Consider the following 23,289-nt stretch of genomic DNA (forward strand, 5'->3'; position numbering starts at 1 on the left):
CACACACACACACACACACACACAAACAAGAATTTACCCATCTTCAGTGATATTAGAATTTTTTATGTTGTACTTCTGTGTTTAAACATTTCATTATCACATAAACAGCTTTAATGAGACAATAAAAAGCCTCCATTTTCCTCAGGTTGTGAGCTCATGACGAACACTGGCAGTACACAAAACACATTTGACCATGTTTTGTATTCTGATTGGTGCAGAATTATAATGCATACAATTTTTTGTGAAACAACCCGAGATCACCTCAACTAGCAAATGGTTAGAATAAATAAAATTTAGAAACACAGGAGTCATTCAGTATCAGATTTATTATGCTACTGTACACAATTGCAAGTGGCTCATTTGAACTTTCCCAGACATGAGGATACGGCTATATTGAAAATAAGTTACAGCAACACAAAATAATACTGATTATTGATGGCAACTTGTGGCAACTTGCAGCAAACTATTTGTAACCGAATATGTAGTGAACATAGCTTACTAACTGTCTTATGAATTTTACGCTAAACACTGTAGCCAAGGGGCCAGTAATTAGGACCAGCCAAGAGACACTTTATCCAGCATTAATCTCTCCATCAAAATACAGTGAATATATTTGGGTGGTTGATGATGAAATCTTTGCACAATCCTGACCTCTGAACTCTAACCCCTGCACTACACCTCATCCGATAAAACGTTCTAATCAATAATAATCATTGGTTCAGCCACACTAAGCTACAGAATGTTCATTGAAGTATTGTTACTTCAATTGTTTTTTTTCTGTTTTTTTTATTGCTACCGTTGCAAAGAAAACACACACACAAAAGCTCATCATTGTGAAATTAAGATCATCATTCAAATTATTCAAACATTTTTTTTTTTTAAATTTAATAGACATCATATCAGCACCAGGAGCTGTCCATATTAGGACTAATTAAACAGCCCCATGCCTTTTGCAAAACAAGGCACTGCTTCCCACGCGGTATATTGATTGCTAGAAGATAAAGTTGTTTAAATGTCAGTAGAATGTACTTGTCATAGCAAAGGTTGATTTCTTATTTCTTTAAATACAGTTACACATTCATCATATGTAGTGTAGAATCATATTAATATAACATTCTCTGCAAGTGGGAGATGTCAGCTGTCGGATCTTGTTAAAGTGAAGCTCCAGTGGTCACGACAGCCCTGTTCTGGCTAAGCTTTTCTCTGCTCACTCTTTGTACCAGGTAATTTTCTCTGTGTAGTTTCTCACTGCAGGTAGTGACCTCTGCAACACAGGCGGCACTCTTAGCTGATGGTCATACTGGTGCCGCAAACAAAGTGTTCTTGATTATCTCTTCACATCTTACAGGCTTCGTCTGGCGTCCAGTCTACATTAGCACTGCAAGTAATCTAAAAGTTTCTGCATAAGTATGTTGTGATTCAGAAGTCTAATCACCGAAAACTAGAATGTTTTATATTAGATCACTGAACAAAACTTTCTTGCCAAAATTAAAATGGTTTCTCAAAAATGCTGCTCTGCATGAGGTTTGCTGGATGCTGATAATACTTGTAAGCACTTTATCCTCCTAAAATCCCGCCTGATTCATTTAGACAAATGAGAGAATACCTTTGTGGACCAAGCTGATTTACAAAAAATGACAGGCTGACAGACACATGAGGGAAACACGTGATTCATTTTATTCTCTCTTCTCCTCTTCTGCTTCTGCTCATCCTTAGGTCAGTCCTCTAGTTTGAGTTTTGGAATTTGGTTGTATGTCTCACCTTATTAAAACAAAGCAGGCAGCATGTTTGCACAGAGGACGGCATGGTCAGCTGAGTGTGAGTAACTTGCCTCTGACGCATGACTTCATACAATCCAAATAATGAGTCAATTAGAGTAAATTATACATGTTTAGGGCCCACTGCAATTAGTTCACCTCTCTTTTCCTGTCTGACTGTAGTCTCTGTCTCCCCCCTTTCCTGTCGCCTCCTCTCCCTATCTCGCTTCCTTTATCATTCTGTCTCTGGTCTTACCCTCTTCTTCTTCTTCCCTTTCTCTCCTGCCTGACTCTTTATCTTCCCTTCTTTTTTGTTCTCTTCCTCTCCCTCTTTGTGTTCCTCTCACCCCTCAGCCCTCCCTCTTTCTCTCTGTCCTAGTTCTCGGGGTCTCTTGATGAAGCTTTGTCTAATTACCATGCTAGCATTTAATTGGAACAGCGTACACAAACACGCGGATTGACTGACTGAGTATACCTTACATGTAGACACACTGAACTGTGCATGCACACACCACACAAACACACACACAAACTAACCCTGTGGATACACATTACATGCACGCATTACACCCTGTAACACCCAGCAAGTTAATATGCTCCAGTTATACAAACACACATAAGACACAGCGTACACCAGGGTTAGATACTGTGGAACTTGTCCAGGTTGTACTATAGCCACTGTGCTGATATCCCTTCTGTAGAGCTAAGGCGTGTTGGCTACAGTCATACATTGATTTTGGCCTAGTTATACCATGTAGCTGCTCCCACTGCAGAGCTGTGTCATCTAAGAAGTGACAACAACAGATGCACGTTGGAGGAAAAATTGCTAGCCAAACATCTAACTACCACACAGTTTGTTTTACAAATTTTTAGGATTTGTAGCAAACCAAACATGCACGTCTTTTGTATCTAGTGTTGATGCTGATGTTTGATATTCGCTGAGTTTCCAATGTAAAACTGGAACAATTCGCATCTATCTGAGTGTTTATATTATGCATACATATTTATTTATATGTGAATCATCACATAATGTATCAACACGTTCATAAGAATAGTAGGAAGATTTGTCAAGGAAAAGCATCTCAAGATAAAACTAAGGGCTCACGAGAGGATTAACTGCTCAAGAAAAATGTAAAACAAAATAAAACCAGTGCCATTTTTTCAGACTTTTTTCAATGTTTTCTTTTTTTCTTGGAAAGACTGATTAATTTTACCTCATCAATAATGACTCAAATGATGCTTGCTGAGAAGAAAAAATTAATAGTTCAGTTCATCTTTTCTTTTCAGAAATGGGTAGAAATCACAAGGGTGCCAAATGTGCCCGAGGACGTTGCTTTAGTCCAGACCAAAATGTCTTTTGGAAATGTAAATGTAAAAATGTGATGTATTTTCTGTTGTTGTGCTCTTACTGGCTGCTTAACCTGTTTTGGGTCAACTGATTAATTAATGTAGTTGTTTTTATATATTGCAGTTGTCAAATATACAATTCTAAACACACTGTTTTCTCCATTTTATTCTCTGTTTCAGTGCTCCCCAGCCATACATGTGGCACTCCGGGCCTCATTCCAAATGGAGTCATTCATGGCTCAAGGTACAACATGGGGGACAAGATCAGATACAGCTGTGAGTCAGGTTTTGTATTGGAGGGACACAGTATCCTCACATGCATTGTATCACCTGGCAGTGGGGCACAGTGGGACTTCCCATCACCATTTTGTAGAGGTAAGATGTTCTTCCTCTCTCTCTTTCTTTTTTATGCATCTGTTCTGCTCGTAGCCGTGACCAGAGGCATTAGGTTTTTGGGTTGTCCAACCTTCCATTTGTGCATCCCATTTTCGTGTAAACAGTATCTCAGAAACACCTTGAGGACATTTCTTCAAATCTTCAAACACCTTTAAAGATGAAATTATTAAAATTTGGTGGTCAAAGGTCAGAGTCACCGTGTCCTCACAAAACACAGTTTCTGGCCACAACCCATGAATTCATTTGCTAATTATGAGTAAATTTCCCACAAATGTCATATAGGATAAAAAGTGATGAAGTGGTGTCATTTTCTATTCAAAAGGTCAAAGGTTAACTTCAGTGTGACGCCATAATGTTTTCTGTTCGTTATTCACCACTTTAACTCGGGGACAGAATGGCAGACTGTGACCATATTTCACATTTTGCCAAATACTGAACTGTGACATTAGTCTTGGCTTCCCACCTTGAAACTGTGCTAATTGTAAAAATCTTCTGTGCTGTTGGGTTGAAGATGTGTGTGAAGCATCCACATTTTAGAATTTGTGGCTGCTTTGTGTTCTATCAGAATCAGTTCTATCACACTTAATACCTTTTAAGTGTGCGCGTGTGTGTGTGTGAATACTTGATTCTGATTGGCTGCACAGTGTCTGCATTAATTCCTGATGATGGATACCTATTAAGCAGTGCCAGTCAAACTGTCTGTTCGCCATTCTAAAGTAATCCGCTAGCTGCAGACACCTCTACATTGGAAATAAATGACACGAGAAAAAAAAAAAAAAAATCCTCCACTGCTTCTCTGAACTTACTTGGTAGACTAATATGTAAGCAATTAGCTCACTTCCAATTTTGGACTTTGAATCTTGGTAGTATAATGTTAGCTTTCTGGCTGCACCAGAGTTAAACAGAATAAAAATATTTCCAAGTCGTATCTAAGGCTCATCCTATGCACTGGGGTAGTAAACAACTTTCCATGGGAACTTTATGGGATGGGAATGTTTGTCACAGGTATTAGTCAAACCCTCAGGTGTTACCATAGAACCAGGCTTACAGCTTTTGAAAGACTTTAAATTTTGATTACAAAATGCATGAAAATATTAATTAATGGTCTTCATTTTTTTCTTAATTAAGTGACCATGGTGAAAGTGGAATAATGCCCTTCAAGGTGTCCATAATGAGGAATTAATGGACACCGCGGATGGTTTTGCAGAGTCCATTAATTCCTGCGCGTCAGACTGCTCTGGCCACCACATCGTCCATTAATACCTGATAATCGACACCTCGTAGAGCATTATCCCTTACTTATTAAATTCCTCACTACATATATGAGTCTGGACAGACTCATACAAACTCATATAAAACTGTAATTGCTGGGGTCATGAAAATTGAAGGACCTTTACATGAGGTCACAGGGCAGAAGAAGACAAGAAGCCCCAGTGCCATCATTACTAAACCAGATGGAACCCAAAACACAGAGTATGTCAAGATTCAGTATTTTGTGATAAATTTCTGTAAAACCCACTTTACCTTTTTAGCATTTTTCAGAAGCTTTAGTTCAATGGTTTTCAGTGGTTGGGTTCTGCTTTCTTGTTGTCAATATTCTTTTGTTTACTAATTAAACAACAAATATGTTGTTAATTTAGCAGCAATGTTCTCATTAACATGTGGATTCTGTTAATTCTTGCTAACAAATTAATGTAAGACTTGTTTGACCAGAAATGATAAATTGAGCTGCTGAACATACTGTGAAAATAAATACACACGCGTTTGTGTTCTTATCAAAAATGTTTTTAATCTGTCAGTCATAACTTAATTTGAATAGCAGGTTTCATTCAGAGCGGTGTTTTACAAATGACTGACAAGCCAGTAATACGTAAGTCATAAGAGTACAAATTGAAAAGTAAAACACTAAGTGAACAGATTAAAAGTGATATAGGCAAAAGAAAAGAAAACTAGAAAATGGTGTATGAAATCCCCAAAAAAATACAAACAAACAAAAATAAAATGCATGTGGAATGGTTGCTATTTTCTTCTCATTCTCTGTCCTTGTTCCTCTGTGTGTGTCTCCAGCCGAGGGAGCATGTGGTGGTACGTTAAGAGGCACTGCAGGTTCAATAACCAGCCCTGGATACCCTGCAGAGTATGAGAACAACCTGGACTGCACCTGGTCAATCCTCTCTGAACCTGGTGACACTATAGCCCTCGTCTTCAGTGACTTCTTACTGGAGGACAAATATGACTTCCTGGAAATCAGCGGCACAGATGCTCCAAGTATATGGTAAGATACATTTTAAACAACACAGACAATAATGTTGAGTCGATACATCGGAGGGCACGCAGTTCTTGGTGAAAATCAGCTGGGGTGACACACCACATGCCAAGTGGCACGATAATGAACCCAGTCATGCTCGGTCACCTCTGACCGCAAGTGTGAGGCTTTATTGTTGTGTCAGCTGACTCATTCACATTAAAGAGATCAGTTGTTGTTTTCCCTGCAATTGTCTGTAACTTGTATACTTTGAAGGGGGGGGGGCATTTAATATTAAAAGAAGACTAATGATGTTGTTGAGGAAGACAGATACAACTACTGATTGATTAACCGCACAGGAGTCCTGTTGATCTTTCTGATTTATTCAAATCCCACAGGGAAGGTGATAAATTGTTGTTTTCACTCTTATTTTCTGTGATGGTGTGTGAAAATTGGCACTCTGTTGTACGAGAACACACTCCGTTTTTAAATTTAGAGCTCTGTTGGATCTCGCATTGGTTTGTTCAGAATATCACACATCTCTATTGAAGGCTTAGCTCTATTTTTGAAGGGGTTGAGGCAGCCTAATGGTTAAGCATGTGGGGTTGTCGATGAAGTTGCTGGAACTGCTGTGAAAAGGAAGTAATAGGGTAGTTTGGCCTCCCTCAGTAATAACAACCCAGATGCCTGTGAGCCAGGCCTACTCAGAAACTGAAAGTGGTAAACTGTGAATTGGCATCTGGGTATTAGCGTGATATATTTGTGAAGCAGAGTCTAGCTTAAAAAGAACATACATATTATCAATGTTCGTTTGATAACTGACATCACGTACATGTAGGAAATTCCACACCATTCCAAATTTGACTTTGTTACACCACATCTGCTTTTCACAGAGGAATAATTATTTTCTGTTTAAGTGAAAGGAAAATATTTTCAAAGAAACACCTATGAAATCAATTTAAAAATTCTGTCCTCGTTCCTTGAAAATGATATTTTTTCTGAAAGAATCATCTGCAACATCTCTGTAAAGTTTTTTTTTCTTTAAAAAAAATGGGTTACATACTCTTTTTCTCTGCCTGTTTATCACTGCTGATGTGTGCCAAAGGATGTGCAAAACTGCACAAGGTGACATGGAATATTCAATTCAGTAAATACAAATGTCTGTGCAATGAGGTATGTTTGTATTTGGAGAGATAATGTGATGAGGCAATGTTGTGCAACAGCAGCAAGACGATTTTGGAATCTTAATTTTTATTAATCTCTCACTGGTAAATATGATTCCTAAAAATGCATTTACAGATGACCATGTCCTGCAGAAACGGTCTGTCTCCCATTTTTCATGTTCTCTTGACTTCAACTGATAGATGACATTGTCACCCATGTGTAGAAAATACTTCATGATTGTGGTGCAACCTGCAGAAGAATAAAATGGATAGGTTGACAGATAAATAAGTGGAGTGAAGAAGGCAGAGAGGATAGCACCAGATGGAAACAAAAGGAATGGAGAATAATTGCACGTTTAGTCCTGTCACCAGCAGGGCGGTACACATCAACCATGGCATTCTCATGATACCGCGTGTGTGTCTGTATGTGCAGTCTAAAGTGGCTCTTTGTCTGCGTGAGTTGTTCATCATTTCTCCGGGTTCTGACAGAATACAGTCACACACACACACAAACAAACGCAAAGTCGTGTTTCCATAATTTTTTGGGACAATACATACCTAACCACCACCTAACCATAAAAATAAACATTACTTGCCTAACCCTTACTTAACCAAACCCTAACCTCAACCTAACCTCAAAGCAACTCTTCACTAATATTTAACGATCTGCATTGTGAGGAGTTGCATTTTGTCCTCTCAGATGGGTCCTCTGAATGTGACAACTGATTTTTGTCCCTACAACTACAGGAATAGGCATAGACACACAGACACGCACACACACACACACAGCTTGTCTCTCACAGTATAACATTCAAGGACCACTGTCAACCCACCATCTGCAATGCAGTGGGAAGACAGGGAGACACCTAACATTTAGTCACATAACTGAAGCTTGTTGACGTGACAGTTTTAGGCATCCACATTATTATGTCAGAAATGTATTGCATGTATGTAATCTACACTTTAAACAAATAAAAGGAATAAATCACAATAGATCACAAATACATGCCTTGTATGGTGTCAATACATTACAATATAATTCTGAAGTAAAACTGAGGTACAGGTGGAGAGATGGGTGAAGACACACAGCTGAGAGGAATGAGGTGAGGAAACAAGGGCAGCTGATTGGCCGGGAAAAACACTGGAATTAGAACAGAACTAACGAGGCTGATGCAGGGCAGGTGTGCAGTAAGAGCAGGTGCTAGAAGGAAGGAGAGTGAAGGAAGGAGACCACCCCCACCCAGACAGAGAGACAGAGGATCAATGGGAAACACAGAGGGAAAAGGAAACAACATGGAAATTACTCAAGGCGCAAATGTGAGCAATACATTTTCATTATTAAATGGGTTACAGTGCAGATGCACGGGTTACGCTGAGGGGGAAAGGTCTGAAATTGTAAAAAAATTGAAGATATTTTGTATCTTAGCCACAATAGACTGCACAGACACCTTGTATCTTTGATCAAAGTTCAATGATCAACGTCTAAAACAATATAGTTATTTAAAACTAAAGTTGATTCGGCTTCTGCCATGCCCAATCGAATACAATCCTAAGTACTTTTCTCCAGAGGTTGGATTAAGAGATGATTGACATTTTCACTGAGGCATGTGGGCAGGTCATTGTGAAAATGACTGACACCTGACAGGACCACTGTGACGGGTTCTTCCTGTTTACTGAGAGCTTTCTCTGATTGGCTGTCCCAAAAGCAATTTCCTGTTTCATGTTCCTGTCTGCTAGCTGGCAGGTTGAATGTCAGGTTGACTAGCTGTTTTGCACACACACACACACACACACACACACAAAAGTAATTGTTCCAGAACTATTTCACTCTTTCATTCAAGTGGACAAAGTGAGGGATTTTATTCCAATTTGTAAGAACAAAGTTATGGTCGTATCATGTGATGTCATTTTATTCTTGAGATGGACATTTTATTTCTGCAGACAGTAAATCTGCATGCTGTTACTGTTGCAACTTTCTTACAACCCTAGTCTAATTTGAAAGATTTTGTCCTGGATTATCACACAGTTGTGCCCAGTTTTCAGACTATACTATATACTGTATTCCACACTATAATGCGAGGCTGTATTGCTTGGTAGCTTGCCTGCTGAGTGAGGCCAGACTGGACAAAGAGTGCAGTTACTGGCTAATGTGAACTTTATTTCACCTGGATCATTTGTGGAATATAAAGAAGGATGGATAGAGGATGGAGTTAACAATAAAGGCAGTCATCTGGGACACAAAATGAGTGACAGAGACTGGGTCAGGAAGACAGAATGAGAGATTTCCTTGGCCCTCCAGGCATTTTTGTTGCTGGTACCTATAATGCAATGCCGTTATTACTCTGTATGGCTTGTCTTATGTTTCTTTGATATATACAGTATATGTTTCCCTATTTAGCAAGTGAAATGTCAGTAGTTCACACAGTTGCTTCTGCATGCAGTTGAGGAGGTCATAAATCCCTTTCCGTGCATGCATTTGCTCCTTTTTTCCATGAATCAAGATGATCTGATTCATCTGGGAAACCGGTTATTTCACCACAAAGAGGACTGATGAGGCACCTTCGATTTTTGTCATTAATTTAATTCTGTCCTCTGGTAGCTAACTATGAATACTGGATTACAAAATAACAAATGTGTACAGCGCAATTTGTCAAAGAACCATTCAACCCGTGTTTGTAAATCATGGTGAAGTGAACTGAAGGTAAAGGGTTTAAAAACACTATTACTGTTGATAATATAATGATTCTGGACTTATGTTTCAGCCAGATTGAATGTCAGAAAGAGATGTCATCAGGAATTATGTTTTATTTAAGGCCATGTGTGATGCAAATATTCAGAATATTTCAACTGTTTCATGTAAATATCAAAGTCCTGTTTAGAATAACATGGTTAAGCTCTTATTCTAAGTGACCTGAATATGAAGACACATAAACAACTTATCATGAATAAAGGCCTTACATGGAATATAGGCTGTTATCTGTGACGTTGCAATTGTTATTTTCAAATCGGGACACATTTTCTTTCCGATTGCTTAAAATGAGCCCTGTTTATCGGTTTCATTAATATTTACAGCAGGTCTTCTATGCTTTTGAACCCCTCTCATTTCTACTTCCTAACCTCTCCCTCTTCCTCCCTTTTCTTCTTCCTTCATTTTTCAATCTCTTTCTTTCGATATTTTCTCTGCACTCCCTCTGGCTATTCCGTCGCCTTCTCTTTCTCTGCCCCTTTTCTGCCCTCCTCTCCTCTTCTTCTTGTGTCTTTACCTTTCAAAGCATGAGGCAAAACTGAAATACTCAAAGCCCAGCTGAATGAATTCTTACTCTGCTAAAGGCCATTTCATCTGAGGAGCATAACCAACAGTGATTAATCATATTTTGTTCCTTATTGCTTACTACATTATTCACATCGATTTTTAACCTAGTTGCCAATGCTGAAAACTGAAGAATTTCTTATAATCACTGCGATTGTCAAGGATTTTTAATAAGCACTGGGTTGTTATTCTGATTTAAAGAGGGTGATGGAATCTCAGAGTTTTCCCATGAAATGAATCCCTTCCCTTCCTATCTCTTCCAGACGCCTGACTAAATGAAAGGCCCTAATTGCCAATTATTCCTTTAATTGAGTAACAGGGTCACTACACATAATGTAATGAAACTATTACCCACAAATCAGGTCTCCTTCCTTAATCCATTACACCTGCAAGAAGCTGTGGGCCCATTTTGGTGTTTCACATGTGTGTATGATATTTTATGACAAACAACTTTAAAACCCATACCCCGCTTGTGTTTAAGCCGTTTCCCCCCGAATGGTTCATAGTGTTCACCGGATCCTTGGCAGTCATTGTTCACCACTTGGATAATCCAGACTGATAAATTTCATCAACTATTGGATGGATTTCCTTGAAATTTGGTACATATATCCATGATCAGATTCATTTAGTATTCATTCTCCCCACCAGTGGCACCAGATGCCACCAGATATATATACATATATATATATATATATATATATATGTATATATATATACATATATATAAATGTGTGAATTGTTATAACTTTTATGATCACTAAACTTTTCGTCTGGTCAAAATTCTGGTTTATCCAAAACTTCAGTATATGATGACACTTTCATCTTTAAGAATGTGTTATGTTAAAGTTGAGGCTGTTTTTCTCTTTTCTGTTACCTCTGACTTCTGTCTTTTTTGTTAATACTTCTCTCTCAGACACACTCCCACATACACACACACACAGTTTCATTTTTAATTACTTTATTGGCAGTGATAGAAACAGTAGTAGCAAAGTAATTTCCATTCAGCCCTCCATTTTCTATTTGCTTATCCATGTCATTTTCTAGTCATTTAACCAGGACAAAATTCATTCGTTCATTACAAAAGGCTAAGAACCGCAGCCCAGATGTTTTGGGTTTTTTTTGTTTGTTTTTATGAGAACCTCTTCCATGGATCCACCTTCACAGTCAAGGCCAGATGGGAGATGCAGCTCCTGTAGCTGATCCTGGCCTTCCCACAGAGTCCTCTTTTAGCTGACTGGAATAGCATCCTTACTGCTTACCAGAGATGCCTCAACAGCTTCTGTCAATCAAGGTCAACTTCTTGCCATTTTCCAAACTTCTTGATTTTTACCCTCCTCAAGTCTGAGACCAGCCACCCCAATAGTATGATGTTATTTATGTCTACTTATCGTCTTTGATGTACAGAAATGGTTGGCAGTTTACAGGATTGTGTCTGTGGGTACAACGTCCAGAACTTTTATCCATGAAGCATTATCTTCAGGAAACAAGCAGACAACTATGATCTTCTCGAGGCTGCTGATTCTTATCCAAAGCAGATCATGGATAGTGACCATCTCCAGGGGAATCAGAGATGATGGTCTGGTGTGCCCAGAAGGACAACATCCTCTGAAAACAGCAGGAATGCTAATCGAATCTCACTGCTGACTTTCTCATTATGTCTAATACAAACAGAAGACAAGGCGAGGGACACCCTTAACCACTACCTACACCCAAATGTTCTGCTGCATCTCCGAAAACTCTGAGGAATTTTATGAAATCCAAATCACACACAGATAAGATTAGCAAGTCCCACTCTTTGCTAAAATAACTAGTTGAAGTTGATAACATGATGAATCATTTTTCCGTGACCCAGACAGGGCTCACATTGCTCCTCATAAATGTGAGGTTTAACTGTCAGGATTTTTTCTTTAGCACCCTGACCTTGGTAGGCTTCCCCAAAAAAGGTTTAGCCGTGTAATTCCTTGATCATTTGAACACACCCTCCGGCCCCCTTACTGAAACTTGGGAATGGCTGGCCTTGTGTGCCTATTCAAAGGACACCACAACAGGCTTGCAGCATCTGTGGATGACTCTTCATTTTCAGCACCTTGCCATGAAGAATTCAGTGACATCTGCCAAAGAAATAAGCCTAGACTTTTCCCACCCTGTAGCTTGAATCTCTTCTTTTTTCCTATTTGCTCTCCCTTCATGTAACTGTTACTTGTTAACTCCTCCCTCCATGTCCCTTTATTCTGCTTCTCTTCTGCTGCTTCTGCTTTTCCTCCTCTTCAACCCCTCTGCAGATTTCCTTTTTGTAACCACCAGTCCTCCATTTTCTAACACCTCTCTTGTCCTGTTATTACATTTACATTTTAAATTATATTTTCTGGCTCTGCATTTGTGTTGTGTGTGTGTGTGTATGTGTGTGTGTCTCTCTGTGTGAGTGTGTGGGTGTGTTATGAGATTAAAAGTACCGGTGTACCAGGGTTTTGAACTACAGTAAGCACTTGAAATAAACAGCTAACTGTTTAGGATAATGTGCTTTCCAACTCTTCTGACTTGTCTCCAATCATTTATTTTTACAGTGCCTTTTTGTCATTTTGCAGATGCTCACATCCACAGGGACATGCAATAAGCTCTAAGCTCTGGAAATAATGTATTACCAGCAATACAAGCTGCTAGCAGGGAGGGAAAGGGCTACAGCAACAGTGCCTGGAGAGAAGAAAGTTATACCTGTGTCTTTGTGATGTTCATGTATCAACAAGCTGGTGGTCTGATAATAGGGAGGCTCTTCAGCAAGGCCCAGAAACACTTCTCCTACTCCTGGTTTCTTTGTCCCCCTTTCTTCTCTGTTTTGTGTCTTGGCCTCCCTTCTCCTATTGTCTCCCTCTCTCTGTTGTGTCAAACTTCTCTCCACTTCTCCTATTTTATCATCTCTCTTCTTTTTTTTTTTTACTGCTGCAACTTGTCCTTCCTGTCTCTCCTCCCTCTTTGTTTTTTATCCTTACATGAGTTCTTTTGTTTATGTGAAACCTTAATTTCTTTTTCATCTCCTCCTTTCTCCCATCTGCCCTCTCCTTCCACCTTTGCTTGCTTTCTCGTTTATCTCAATCTTTTGCAACCTGGTGTTTGTAATGTCCAGCCTCATTCAGACTTGCTTTACGCGTCCCCTTTTAACTTCCGCCCTCTCCTCACGGCTTGTGTAACCTCTCCTCCCTTTGATTTAATTTCCCGCTCTAACCTCATCCCTCATGTTCCTCAGTCATCAGGCCCAGTTTTCCTCTGCAGGTTCTTTCACCTTGAAAGTTCTCCCTCTCTCACATTTCTCCTTGTTGTCCTATGACCTGATGTAGTGATTTCTATCCAAACATGTCCTTCACTCTCTGCTCCTCTCTTCCCCTCATGTCAGCCTAATCTGTCTTCTTTCAAACTTGTATCAGTCTTTTCTCTCTCCTCATTTGCTCCTTCTTTTTTCCTACCCTTCCTTTCAGTTCATGTCTCATCCCTCTCTTCTCCTCCTCCTCTCTGACCACTTGTCTCTCTCTCTCTTTCTGGTGTCAGGCAGCAGGCCAGTCCCCATGAATAATGGAAGAAATGCAGCACATCTCTCACTTTTTATCAGTTTCTCCACATATTTCCCTTCTATCTTTTTGTCCTTCCTAACACATAATGACTATATTGTTCTGATTAACATGCATTCTTGTTTCTCTATCCTCACCCCTAAACCCATATCCTGATTTTTTAAAAAAGCCATTTGAAAGAGGACTGTTTTTAGCAAGCTCTCTGTACACCTATTAAAGTTGCGAAGATTCATTTCTCACCATTAAAGAGCAGGAAGGAGACACCAAATCACCAAAATGTGCACGTGAATACACTATTATTGAAATACCTCCTCTGGGGATGACTTATGGCTCTTTTTGAAACATTTACCTGTTGCTGACCGTTAGTGTCTGGCAAGTCGTCATACAGAAAGGATGCCATTTCAGCAATCACTATGTCACAGAATAGAGCAGACTTATCCCCCAAAACCTTCCAACTAATCAGGACAAACAAAAAGGAAATGACGGCAGATGGCTCTTTCAAATTGTCAATGATGATATATTTATATTATGTGATTTATAAGGGCAGATATTCAATAATACTACATAAAAGTAGTAAATTCACAACAATATCACATATGATATTGTTTTCATCATATAACCACCATTTTAGAAATTAAGAGGATCTGAGGCAGCAACAGTACAATACCGGCAGTTATTTCCCAATGTAATACTGAACGGGCGAACTTGTTTTTCTTCAGTACCGAAATCTTTTTAGTCATTTTTTGGACATCATTGTAAAAAGTGAGTCATCCTCACACATCTTGTTTCTAATAAACCAAAACATATCAGAATTAGATGATACATAACGTTTCTATATATTATGTTTTTCTGTGGTTATTGAGTCATTTCTTTCAAGGGGACCAGTTTCCTTTCTTCTTGACACATGAGTCTGTGACAATCACAAGTCTACATGGACAACTTTATTAGTATTTTATTAATATTAATAGATGAGTGTTGTTCATCTAGCAAACATTCAAATAAACTTAGATTTGTTTCCAACAAGTTTAAATGTTTGAAATACAGTACATTATAACTGCCAAATTTAAGTTTAATATTATTGAGACATTATCCCTGAATTGACTGCCGTAAGGTGTGATTCTGATTCTTTACATTACCTAATAATTATATTGATTTTCCCATTGCTGCTGTCAGTTCACTGTCATTTTTACATCGTTTCAGTATGGTAAATCATGTTTGAATTGTTTTTCACTTGACTTTCACTTTGACTTCACTAAAATATATATAGTTTTCATTTCAATGTTGATTCAAATTTAGTTTGACTTCACTCTGAGAGTATACAGCTCTCCAAGATTGGTCCAAGATTTTATGGTTATAAAACAGTAAGCTGTTTCACCTCATAAATATTTTCGTGCCAGACAGTTTTCCATAATGTTTTCTTTGACCAGGCTGATTTCGTTTATATAACCAGAATGAAAATGCAATGAAATTTGAAAAGAAAAGAAATTCTTTCAAGGCTTAAAAAGTACAATGATATAATACTTTATTTATGTCTGTAGTGAAGAATATCAGTATTTATTACAGTATATAGTGAACTGCTTTCACTGTGTGCCATTTTATTGAAGTGTGATTCTAGACCACTGGTACTTGACTGTAGTCTATTGTATATTATAGTCAGATTGCCTTAAGGCAGACATGTTGGCAGTGCTTTTGTCTTATATGACATACAAAGACATGTTTGTTTTTTCTCTGATTTCCTGGAGCTGTTGTTCTCACAGGTACAAAATCTTGTGTCTCCAATAATAAAGACTGAGTGAGTTCCTCCAGTAAGCTCTCTTAATAAGTTGTTTTTTTTGTTTTTTTAAAACCACCTCTTCTATTTTGTTTTCTGCTCTTTTCCTTATCTTTGCAACTGTCTCTCTATCTACTCCGTATACCTGCAGCATTATTAAAGGGCAGTTACAGTGACTCAGTGAGGTTGCTCAGTGAGGATGGTAGAACACTGGTTACCAGACAGTCTATTACATCATTTCCTTTTGTTTTTTTGGTTCAGTGCACCATTTCCCCACACTTTTTTTCCAGTGCATTTGTTGCCATTGGTAATGATGTGCGAGAGCTAAAGCTGATGTAAGACTTACCAATGGCAACCAACTCATCGACTTAATGGTGATGCTTGAGAAAATGTTTTTCAAGGTGTGAACTTTGCTGGCTCTCTACTACTTCACGTTCTCCATTCACCTTCTCTATTTGACTGTTTCCTTCCTCTTCTCTTTCCACACCATTTATTTTTATCAGAAATAATGGTAAGACAGCCTGTTTCAGCAATTTTACTTGAGAACCTGAGCACAAAATCACAGATAATCATAAATATACACCTTGTTATCAAAATACCAAACACTTATATCATAGTTTGGACAACTTCACAATGCAGTGCATCCGGAAAATATTTACACCGCTTCCCTTTTGCAAATTTTGTTATGTTAAAGTCTCATTCCAAAATAGATTAAATTCTTTTTTTTCCCTCAAAATTCTAAATACACGATAATGACAAAGTGAAACAAGTTTGCTTGAATTTATTTGCAAATTTATTGAAAATAAAAAAAACAACAAAAATATAACATGTACATAAGTATTCACACCCTGTGATCAATACTTTGTTGAAGCCCCTTTGGCAGCAATTACAGCCTCAAGTCTTTTTGAGTATGATCCTATAAGCTTCGCACACTTATTTTTGGGCAGTTCCTCCCACTCTTCAATGCAGAACCTCTCAAGCTCCACCAGGTTGGATGGGGCTCTGGCTGGACCACTCAAGGGCATTAACAGAGTTGTCCCGTAGCCACTCCCTTGTGATGTTGGCTGTATGTTTAGGGTCGTTGTCCTGTTGGAAGACAAACCTTCGCCCCAGTCTGAGGTCCAGTACACTCTGGAGCAGGTTGTCAGCAAGGATGTCTCTGTACATTGCTGCAGTCATCTTTCCCTCAACCCTTACTAGTCTCCCAGTTCCTGCTTCCACAAAGCATCTCCACAACATGATGCTACCACCGCCATGCTTCACAGTAGGAACGGTATTGGCCAGGTGATGAGCAGTGCCTGGTTTCCTCCAGACATGACACTTGTCATTCATGCCAAAGAGTTCAATCTTTGTTTCATCAGACCAGAGAATTTTGTTTCTCGTGGTCTGAGAGTCCTTCAGGTGTCTTTTGGCAAACTTCAGGCAGGTTTTCATATGGATTTTACTGAGGAGTGGCTTCCGTCTGGCCACACTACCACACAGGCCTGATTGGTGGAGTACTGCAGAAATGGTTGTCCTTCTTGAAGGTTCTCCCCTCTCCACAGAGCAACGCTGGACTCTGTCAGAGTGACCATTGGGTTCGTGGTCACCTCCCTGACTAGGGCCCTTCTACTCTGATCACTCCGTTTAGTTGGGCGGCCAGCTCTATGAAGAGTCCTGGTGGTTCCAAACTTCTTCCACTTACGGATTATGGAGGCCACTGTGCTCTTTGGGACCTTTAATGCGGCAGAAATCTTTCTGTACTTTTTCCCAAATCTGTGCCTCGACACAATGATGTCTCTGAGGTCTACAGACAATTCCTTTGACTTCATGGCTTGGTTTGTGCTCAGACATGCACTGTCGGCTGTGAGGGCTTATATGGACAAGTATGTGCTTTTTCAAATCATGCCCAATCAACTGAGGTTACCACAGGTGGACTCAACTCAAGTTGCAGAAACCTCTGAAGGATGATCAATGGAAACAGGAAGCACCTGAGCTCAATTTTGAATGTCATGGTAAAGGGTTTGAATACTTATGTACATGTTACATTTTTTGTTTTTATACATTTGCAAAGAAATCAAGCAAACTTGTTTCACTTTGTCATTATGAGATATGTGTAGAATTTTGAGGGGGAAATTTAATTTAATCCATCTCATTCCAAAATGGATTAAATTTAATTTAATCCATGAGACTGTAATGAGACTGTAACATAAAATGTGAAAAAGCAAAGCGGTGTGAATACTTTCCGGATACTTTCTTGTTCTTCTTCTGGATAAATTTGCTGAATATTCTGTCAGTTAAACACATACTTAGACATGGGAGTCATACTGTACCCAGTATAACCACAGTACTCTGCTTCTGGTCAGTGGTGATCATTATGGGAAGGCATAATATCACTCATTCAATTCCCACACCAACACTTTCCAAGCCAGCATAACAAATTGCCTTTCAACTAAAAGCCCCTTTTATTACAGTCAGCCTTTGCAACTCGGAGGACAGTGCAAAGTGACATCAAATCATACTTTGAACTCTGTAAAGTTTTTTTTTTTTTTAGAAAGGTATATGTTCCTCAGATTAAGCAATTTAGAACCTGGAGTTGTTCACACGTCTGTGTTGTGCATTGTATGATATGCTGTATTTATTTGCGAAGAGAAATTTCACAGCAGTGGTATGTTGTAGTGCAATCTATTATTCTGCAGCCATAATTACGTGGCAGCAATTTTGAAGCACTTCCTTCAATCAACTGCCTTTTGTTTTTTCTCCCTCAAATGGAAATACTTGGAGCTCATCCTCCATGAGCACATCCATGAACCAAGTGCATGCACTGTTACAGTTATGATATGTATTGTTCATCTCTATGTAGTCTCTCTGTCAGCATTATATTCACCAACAGTGTGAACTATATAGGAAGAAAGAATACATTACACTGCAATACCATAATTTAACATACAGTTTATTCACTGGAGTGGGGAGTGTGGATTTGCAATCACAATAGCTTGAATTTTGTTACATCATCCCCTCTTGTCTCTCTGCTGCATTTAGTATAGTTCAGAATTAACACAGCAAAGAACAAAAAGGTAAACTCAAGTAAATTTACAGAGGCTGACATATTCCAGATAGTTATAATAAAATGTGAATCTATATGCATTAAGTTTGGGCTATGCCTCCATTCCAACTACTTCTGTTTGGTTTTAGATATGTTTCTTTTTTCCTTTTTTTTAAGTTTATTTAATAAATAATTTCTTCTTTGCTTACTTCCAGGCTGACTGGTACAACCTTGCCCTCACCAGTAATATCAAGTAAGAACTGGCTTCGGATTCATTTCACGTCAGACAGCAACCATCGAAGAAAAGGATTCAGCGCTCAGTACCAAGGTACAACACACTCTATTAGTCTTATTACTTGTCTGTCCTTCCTTCTGCACATACAACACATATGGCATACCCACAAGTGTCTGTGTGAGGAAATAATATGTGCATATCTTTGTGTGTGGGTGTGCATCTGCTGGAATATGCATCAGAATTGAGGGTCTCTTTTCCAGAATCTCATTTCTTTTTACATGCATTTACTGTAGAAACCCACTGAAATGCACAAACAGACATAAACAAGATATGATTGGGAACACATGGTGGTTTTTTAGCATTATATATTCTTTTACTGTAACTGAGAATAGCAACTATTGAAGACAGACATCTGAAACCACCTGACTGGACTTGCTGGACCTTTCCTGTCATCTAATTGACTGGTTGTATGACTTAATTAGCATATTAAAGTGCATGTTAGTTTCCACATGACGGCTCACTTTTAATTGGTTGCTTTCAACGCAAAACAAAGTGATCCAAGACATGTCTCTCTTGCAGATGTGCAGAAAGTGAGACAGGTCTTCCATCACCATGTTCTGTTTTTCCACCTCTTTTTCTATTCAATTTCTGCTGTCTTTCTCTTCCTGAGTTATCTGTCTCTTGTTTTTGCCATTGATACTTCTACCATTTATTTCTGTCTGTTTCTTTTTTATATATATTGTGTGTGTGTGTGTGTGTGTGTGTGTGTGTGTGTGTGTGTGTGTGTGTGTGTGTGAGAGAGAGAGAGAGAGAGAGAGAGACAAAAACAGAAAGAGTCTTGCCAAGTCTGTTTCTCAGTGGACTGTAGTTTGGTTGTAGCTCATATTTTTCTGTTATCCTCTGCACTGCTGCTATTTAGGATAAAATAGATGGAATAAATTTTAATGCTTCTCCACTGCTTTACTTCCCCTTTTCTCCTCTCTGGTCCCTACTTTTCTCTGGCTTTTAATACCTTCTCCCTTTTCCCTGTACTAATTTTCAGATTTCTGCCACAGTTGCATTTGTTGTAGGTTTGTTAAAGGAGGGAGAGTGTGAAGCACTTACTTGAATGTGTATTGCAGGGCAACCCTGAAAATAAGAAGCCCTTAAATCACTGTTTAGAATTGAATTAATAACCTCTATCCTCTCTCTGTTCTACAGTGAAGAAAGCAATAGAGTTGAAGTCCAGAGGAGTGAAGATGATGCCAAGTAAAGACTCCAGTCACAAAAATGCTGTCTGTAAGTAAAGCTAACAAACACACACTCATGCACGCACATTGTACATGTACACAAGGACACAAGGCCTGCATACACCCTTGATGTGACAAGAGCAGAGATTTCATCCTTTTTTCACTGCAGTTGCCCTTCTAGGATATTTTTTTCTCTCTTTTTCTTCTTTCCTTCAAACAGCCAGAGGTCAGCCTGAAACCAGTTCTAAAAATCGAGGTTACTTTGGCATACAAAGGCAAACTTCCTTACTTTTAGAAGCAATTATTTATTTAAAATACAGATTTCAAAAGACGTTTTATTTTTATGCTTCGGTCAGGTTTATACTCATAAACTAGTCTTACAATGCAGTTAATTACAAAGCAGCAATACTTACACAGGCAGAGAGAGTAAACATGATCAGCAGCACTCAGTTGTATGTATTTTTTCTCCACTAAAAATTGTGAAAACATAATATTAATAGTTAATTAAAATCTGTCAGTAATCTGGAGGCTATAATTTCTGCCCCCCCCCCCCCCCCCCCAATCATCATGTCTGGCGTACTCACAAGCCCCTGCTTTGTTTCTGTTATGATGGTCTCTGTCATTTTACCATTTAGGATATTTCTTTGTAGCATACAGTGAATGTCCCTGTGCTTGTGTCAGGATGATAATCTAACTACAGTCCATAGTAAACTCTACGGTAGTGTGTGGTAGTGACTCACTTTCTCACTTTTTTATTATGATATACGTATAGAATGCAAAACATGATTCAACCCAATCTCCAGAAAAAAAATGTATCATACATTTCTGTAAATATGTTGAAACTTTATGTTTGATAGATTGAAAGATTTTTACATTTCAGTTTTCAGTCTTATGTAGTGACAATGCATCTGGTTTTGTTGAAGGACAAAAAGAAGTTGATCAGGGTTACGAGAAAGATCATGTTTTGCATTAAAATACCTGGTTTTGTTGCCACACACAGCTGGAAACTCCAGATCTATCTTTCAAAATGTCTGCTCTTGCTGCCACAAAGATGACTGCAAAATGTTCAGATGGTCACTAAAATGGCACAGGTTGTTGTTGACGTGGTCTCAAACAGTGGTCTCTTGCTTGGCAGCTGTCTCGCCCATCTGTCACACCACCACCAACCTGCCCACATCCTGAAGAGAAAGTCAACTCGTATACATGTCATCTGAACATGATATGACACGTATTGTAGAAATGTTGATGCGATACATGTGAAACTTACAAAATTAATGCCTCCATGGTTTGCAGCAATGTACAGTGCCAACATTTCATTCTGGCAAATATGGAAAAGCTAGTAATGAAGTTCATTTGCATTTTTAGGCTGTAAACAATTAAAATAATATTAGCAGGAACTTGTCACTTTCTGCTTGTCCGGATGCAGTGTCCCATTGTTGTTGTTACAGGGAAAATATCATTAGTCAACCACATTACCAAGTGACATGAAGGTGAATATATTATTTTGCAAAGTGATGAACAGGGCTGACATTGTCCGCCAGAGAAACTGTCCTACCAAAAAAAAAAAACAAAAACAAAAACAAAAAAACTGCAGGATCATTTGCTTCAGAAAATGCTCAAAAAATTACATGTTTATGCTCAAGTGATAAAGCCCACCACCAGCAATCGTGATGTCCTCTGAAATAATTTGACATTGTTATTGAGCCACAAAGTCTGCAGAAGGAGAAGCTCGGGGGCGGCTGGATGGGTCAACGGAATATCTGATACTGACACGGGATTCTTGGCTTTCTGTTTCCTTTGGAAAGTCAAAATTTGTTTCCTTTAACCATGATGATAATATTTACTTAAACTACCACATTGGTTTTGGTTGTTTGTTTTTTGGTTTTTTAAATCTTTTTTTGTTTGCAGAAAGTATAGAGGCTGAAAGGAAATGAGGGAGGTGGACTTGACTATATTGCTACAAGCGATGCATTTTGTCATTTAGTTGGGAGAGCTTTCATCTTTCATCTTTGCAATGGTGAATTTAAATAACCAGCTATTTTCATTGATTCATGTCATGTGCAGTATTTTGCAGATAGTTTGCTTTAAAATAAAACTGACCTGTGTTTTTGGTTATTGTGAGCTGTGAAGAAAACTGGATAACTCAGACCTCAGAAATGCAAATCAGTTTAACAGGAGATCAAGGTGGCAGACAATCAAAGCAATCATGCCTGTAGAGCTTTTCCATCCATCCATCCATTTTCTATACTGCTTATTCATCATGTAGAGCTTTTCATTTTATGAATAGATTTTATAATGGTATTTATATCATTGATGATGAGTTTTGGCCATAGAGAAAACAAAATTAAATGCATTGTGTTGACTTGATCTCATAATTTGATCTCATATCAAACTATTAGTTTGATATTGTACTGTCTAACGTTTCATGGTCAGAGCAAACTCAATAAAATAAAAAGGCAAAGCTTTGTTAGAGAAGGTCTCAAGATAATTCATTCATTCATTCAACTAATACACCATTACTCTGCTTCAATGCTGGTAAGTGATGTGTACAGTAGGTCATCTTTATGGTTTGTTTTAGATATCAGACCATTTAAAGAAATGTCTCCAGAGGCTGTTGTTTAAGCATTTAAATATTAACTCAGTTCCAGTTTCTTTGCAAAAATTCACACCTAATGAACTGCCTTCACTAGCTGCTGTTTTTACAGGGATTATAATACATTAGTTGTTATTTTAAGTCCCATTTTAAAGGCAAAAAAGTTCCACTAATATTGTGAGCAAAGATGTGCAGTATTTCAGTTCACTCTATGAGTGTATTTTATAACTTTTGAGTTTTTTGTAATCTGTATTTTGCCGAACAGAAAAACTGAATTATTTATATTAAAATAATTCAAAATTTTGCATTTGTGTCTCTGAAATACTGAAAATATGTTACTCGATATGTTGTTTAATTTCCAAATAAGATACATTTTATTTCCAGGTATAACAAAAGTAAGCTGGTCTCGAATTAGCCTGATAATTTTTAACTAAATGCAAGTAAATCACATGACATGGTGCAAATTTACCCTAAATTACAGTATGTAATCAGAGTAAGATCAGACATTACATGCTGAGGCAAACTTACTGAATGGTGCTAAGAAACAGCAAAACATGTGCTCTGGAACTGGATATTACTGGCTAATAACAATAGCATACCAGCTAACATCACAGAGAAATAGGCAGCCTGAAATAATGGCATCTTTTGGTTATTAGGG

General features: G+C 38.3%; 1 protein-coding gene across 1 annotated transcript in view; it reads left to right on the top strand.

Annotated features, from left to right (window-relative positions):
- LOC124064464 (CUB and sushi domain-containing protein 1-like) overlaps window positions 1–23,289 on the top strand; it is a 358,243-nt gene that overhangs the window by 171,314 nt on the left and 163,640 nt on the right. The window contains exons 4-7 of the mRNA XM_046398956.1: window positions 3,285–3,479; window positions 5,568–5,775; window positions 18,790–18,902; window positions 20,010–20,087. Of these exons, the coding sequence (XP_046254912.1) occupies window positions 3,285–3,479; window positions 5,568–5,775; window positions 18,790–18,902; window positions 20,010–20,087 (594 nt within the window). The remainder of the gene's footprint in view (window positions 1–3,284; window positions 3,480–5,567; window positions 5,776–18,789; window positions 18,903–20,009; window positions 20,088–23,289) is intronic.

This window comes from Scatophagus argus, chromosome 1 (assembly GCF_020382885.2).
Source record: "Scatophagus argus isolate fScaArg1 chromosome 1, fScaArg1.pri, whole genome shotgun sequence".
Taxonomy (NCBI): Eukaryota; Metazoa; Chordata; class Actinopteri; family Scatophagidae; genus Scatophagus; species Scatophagus argus.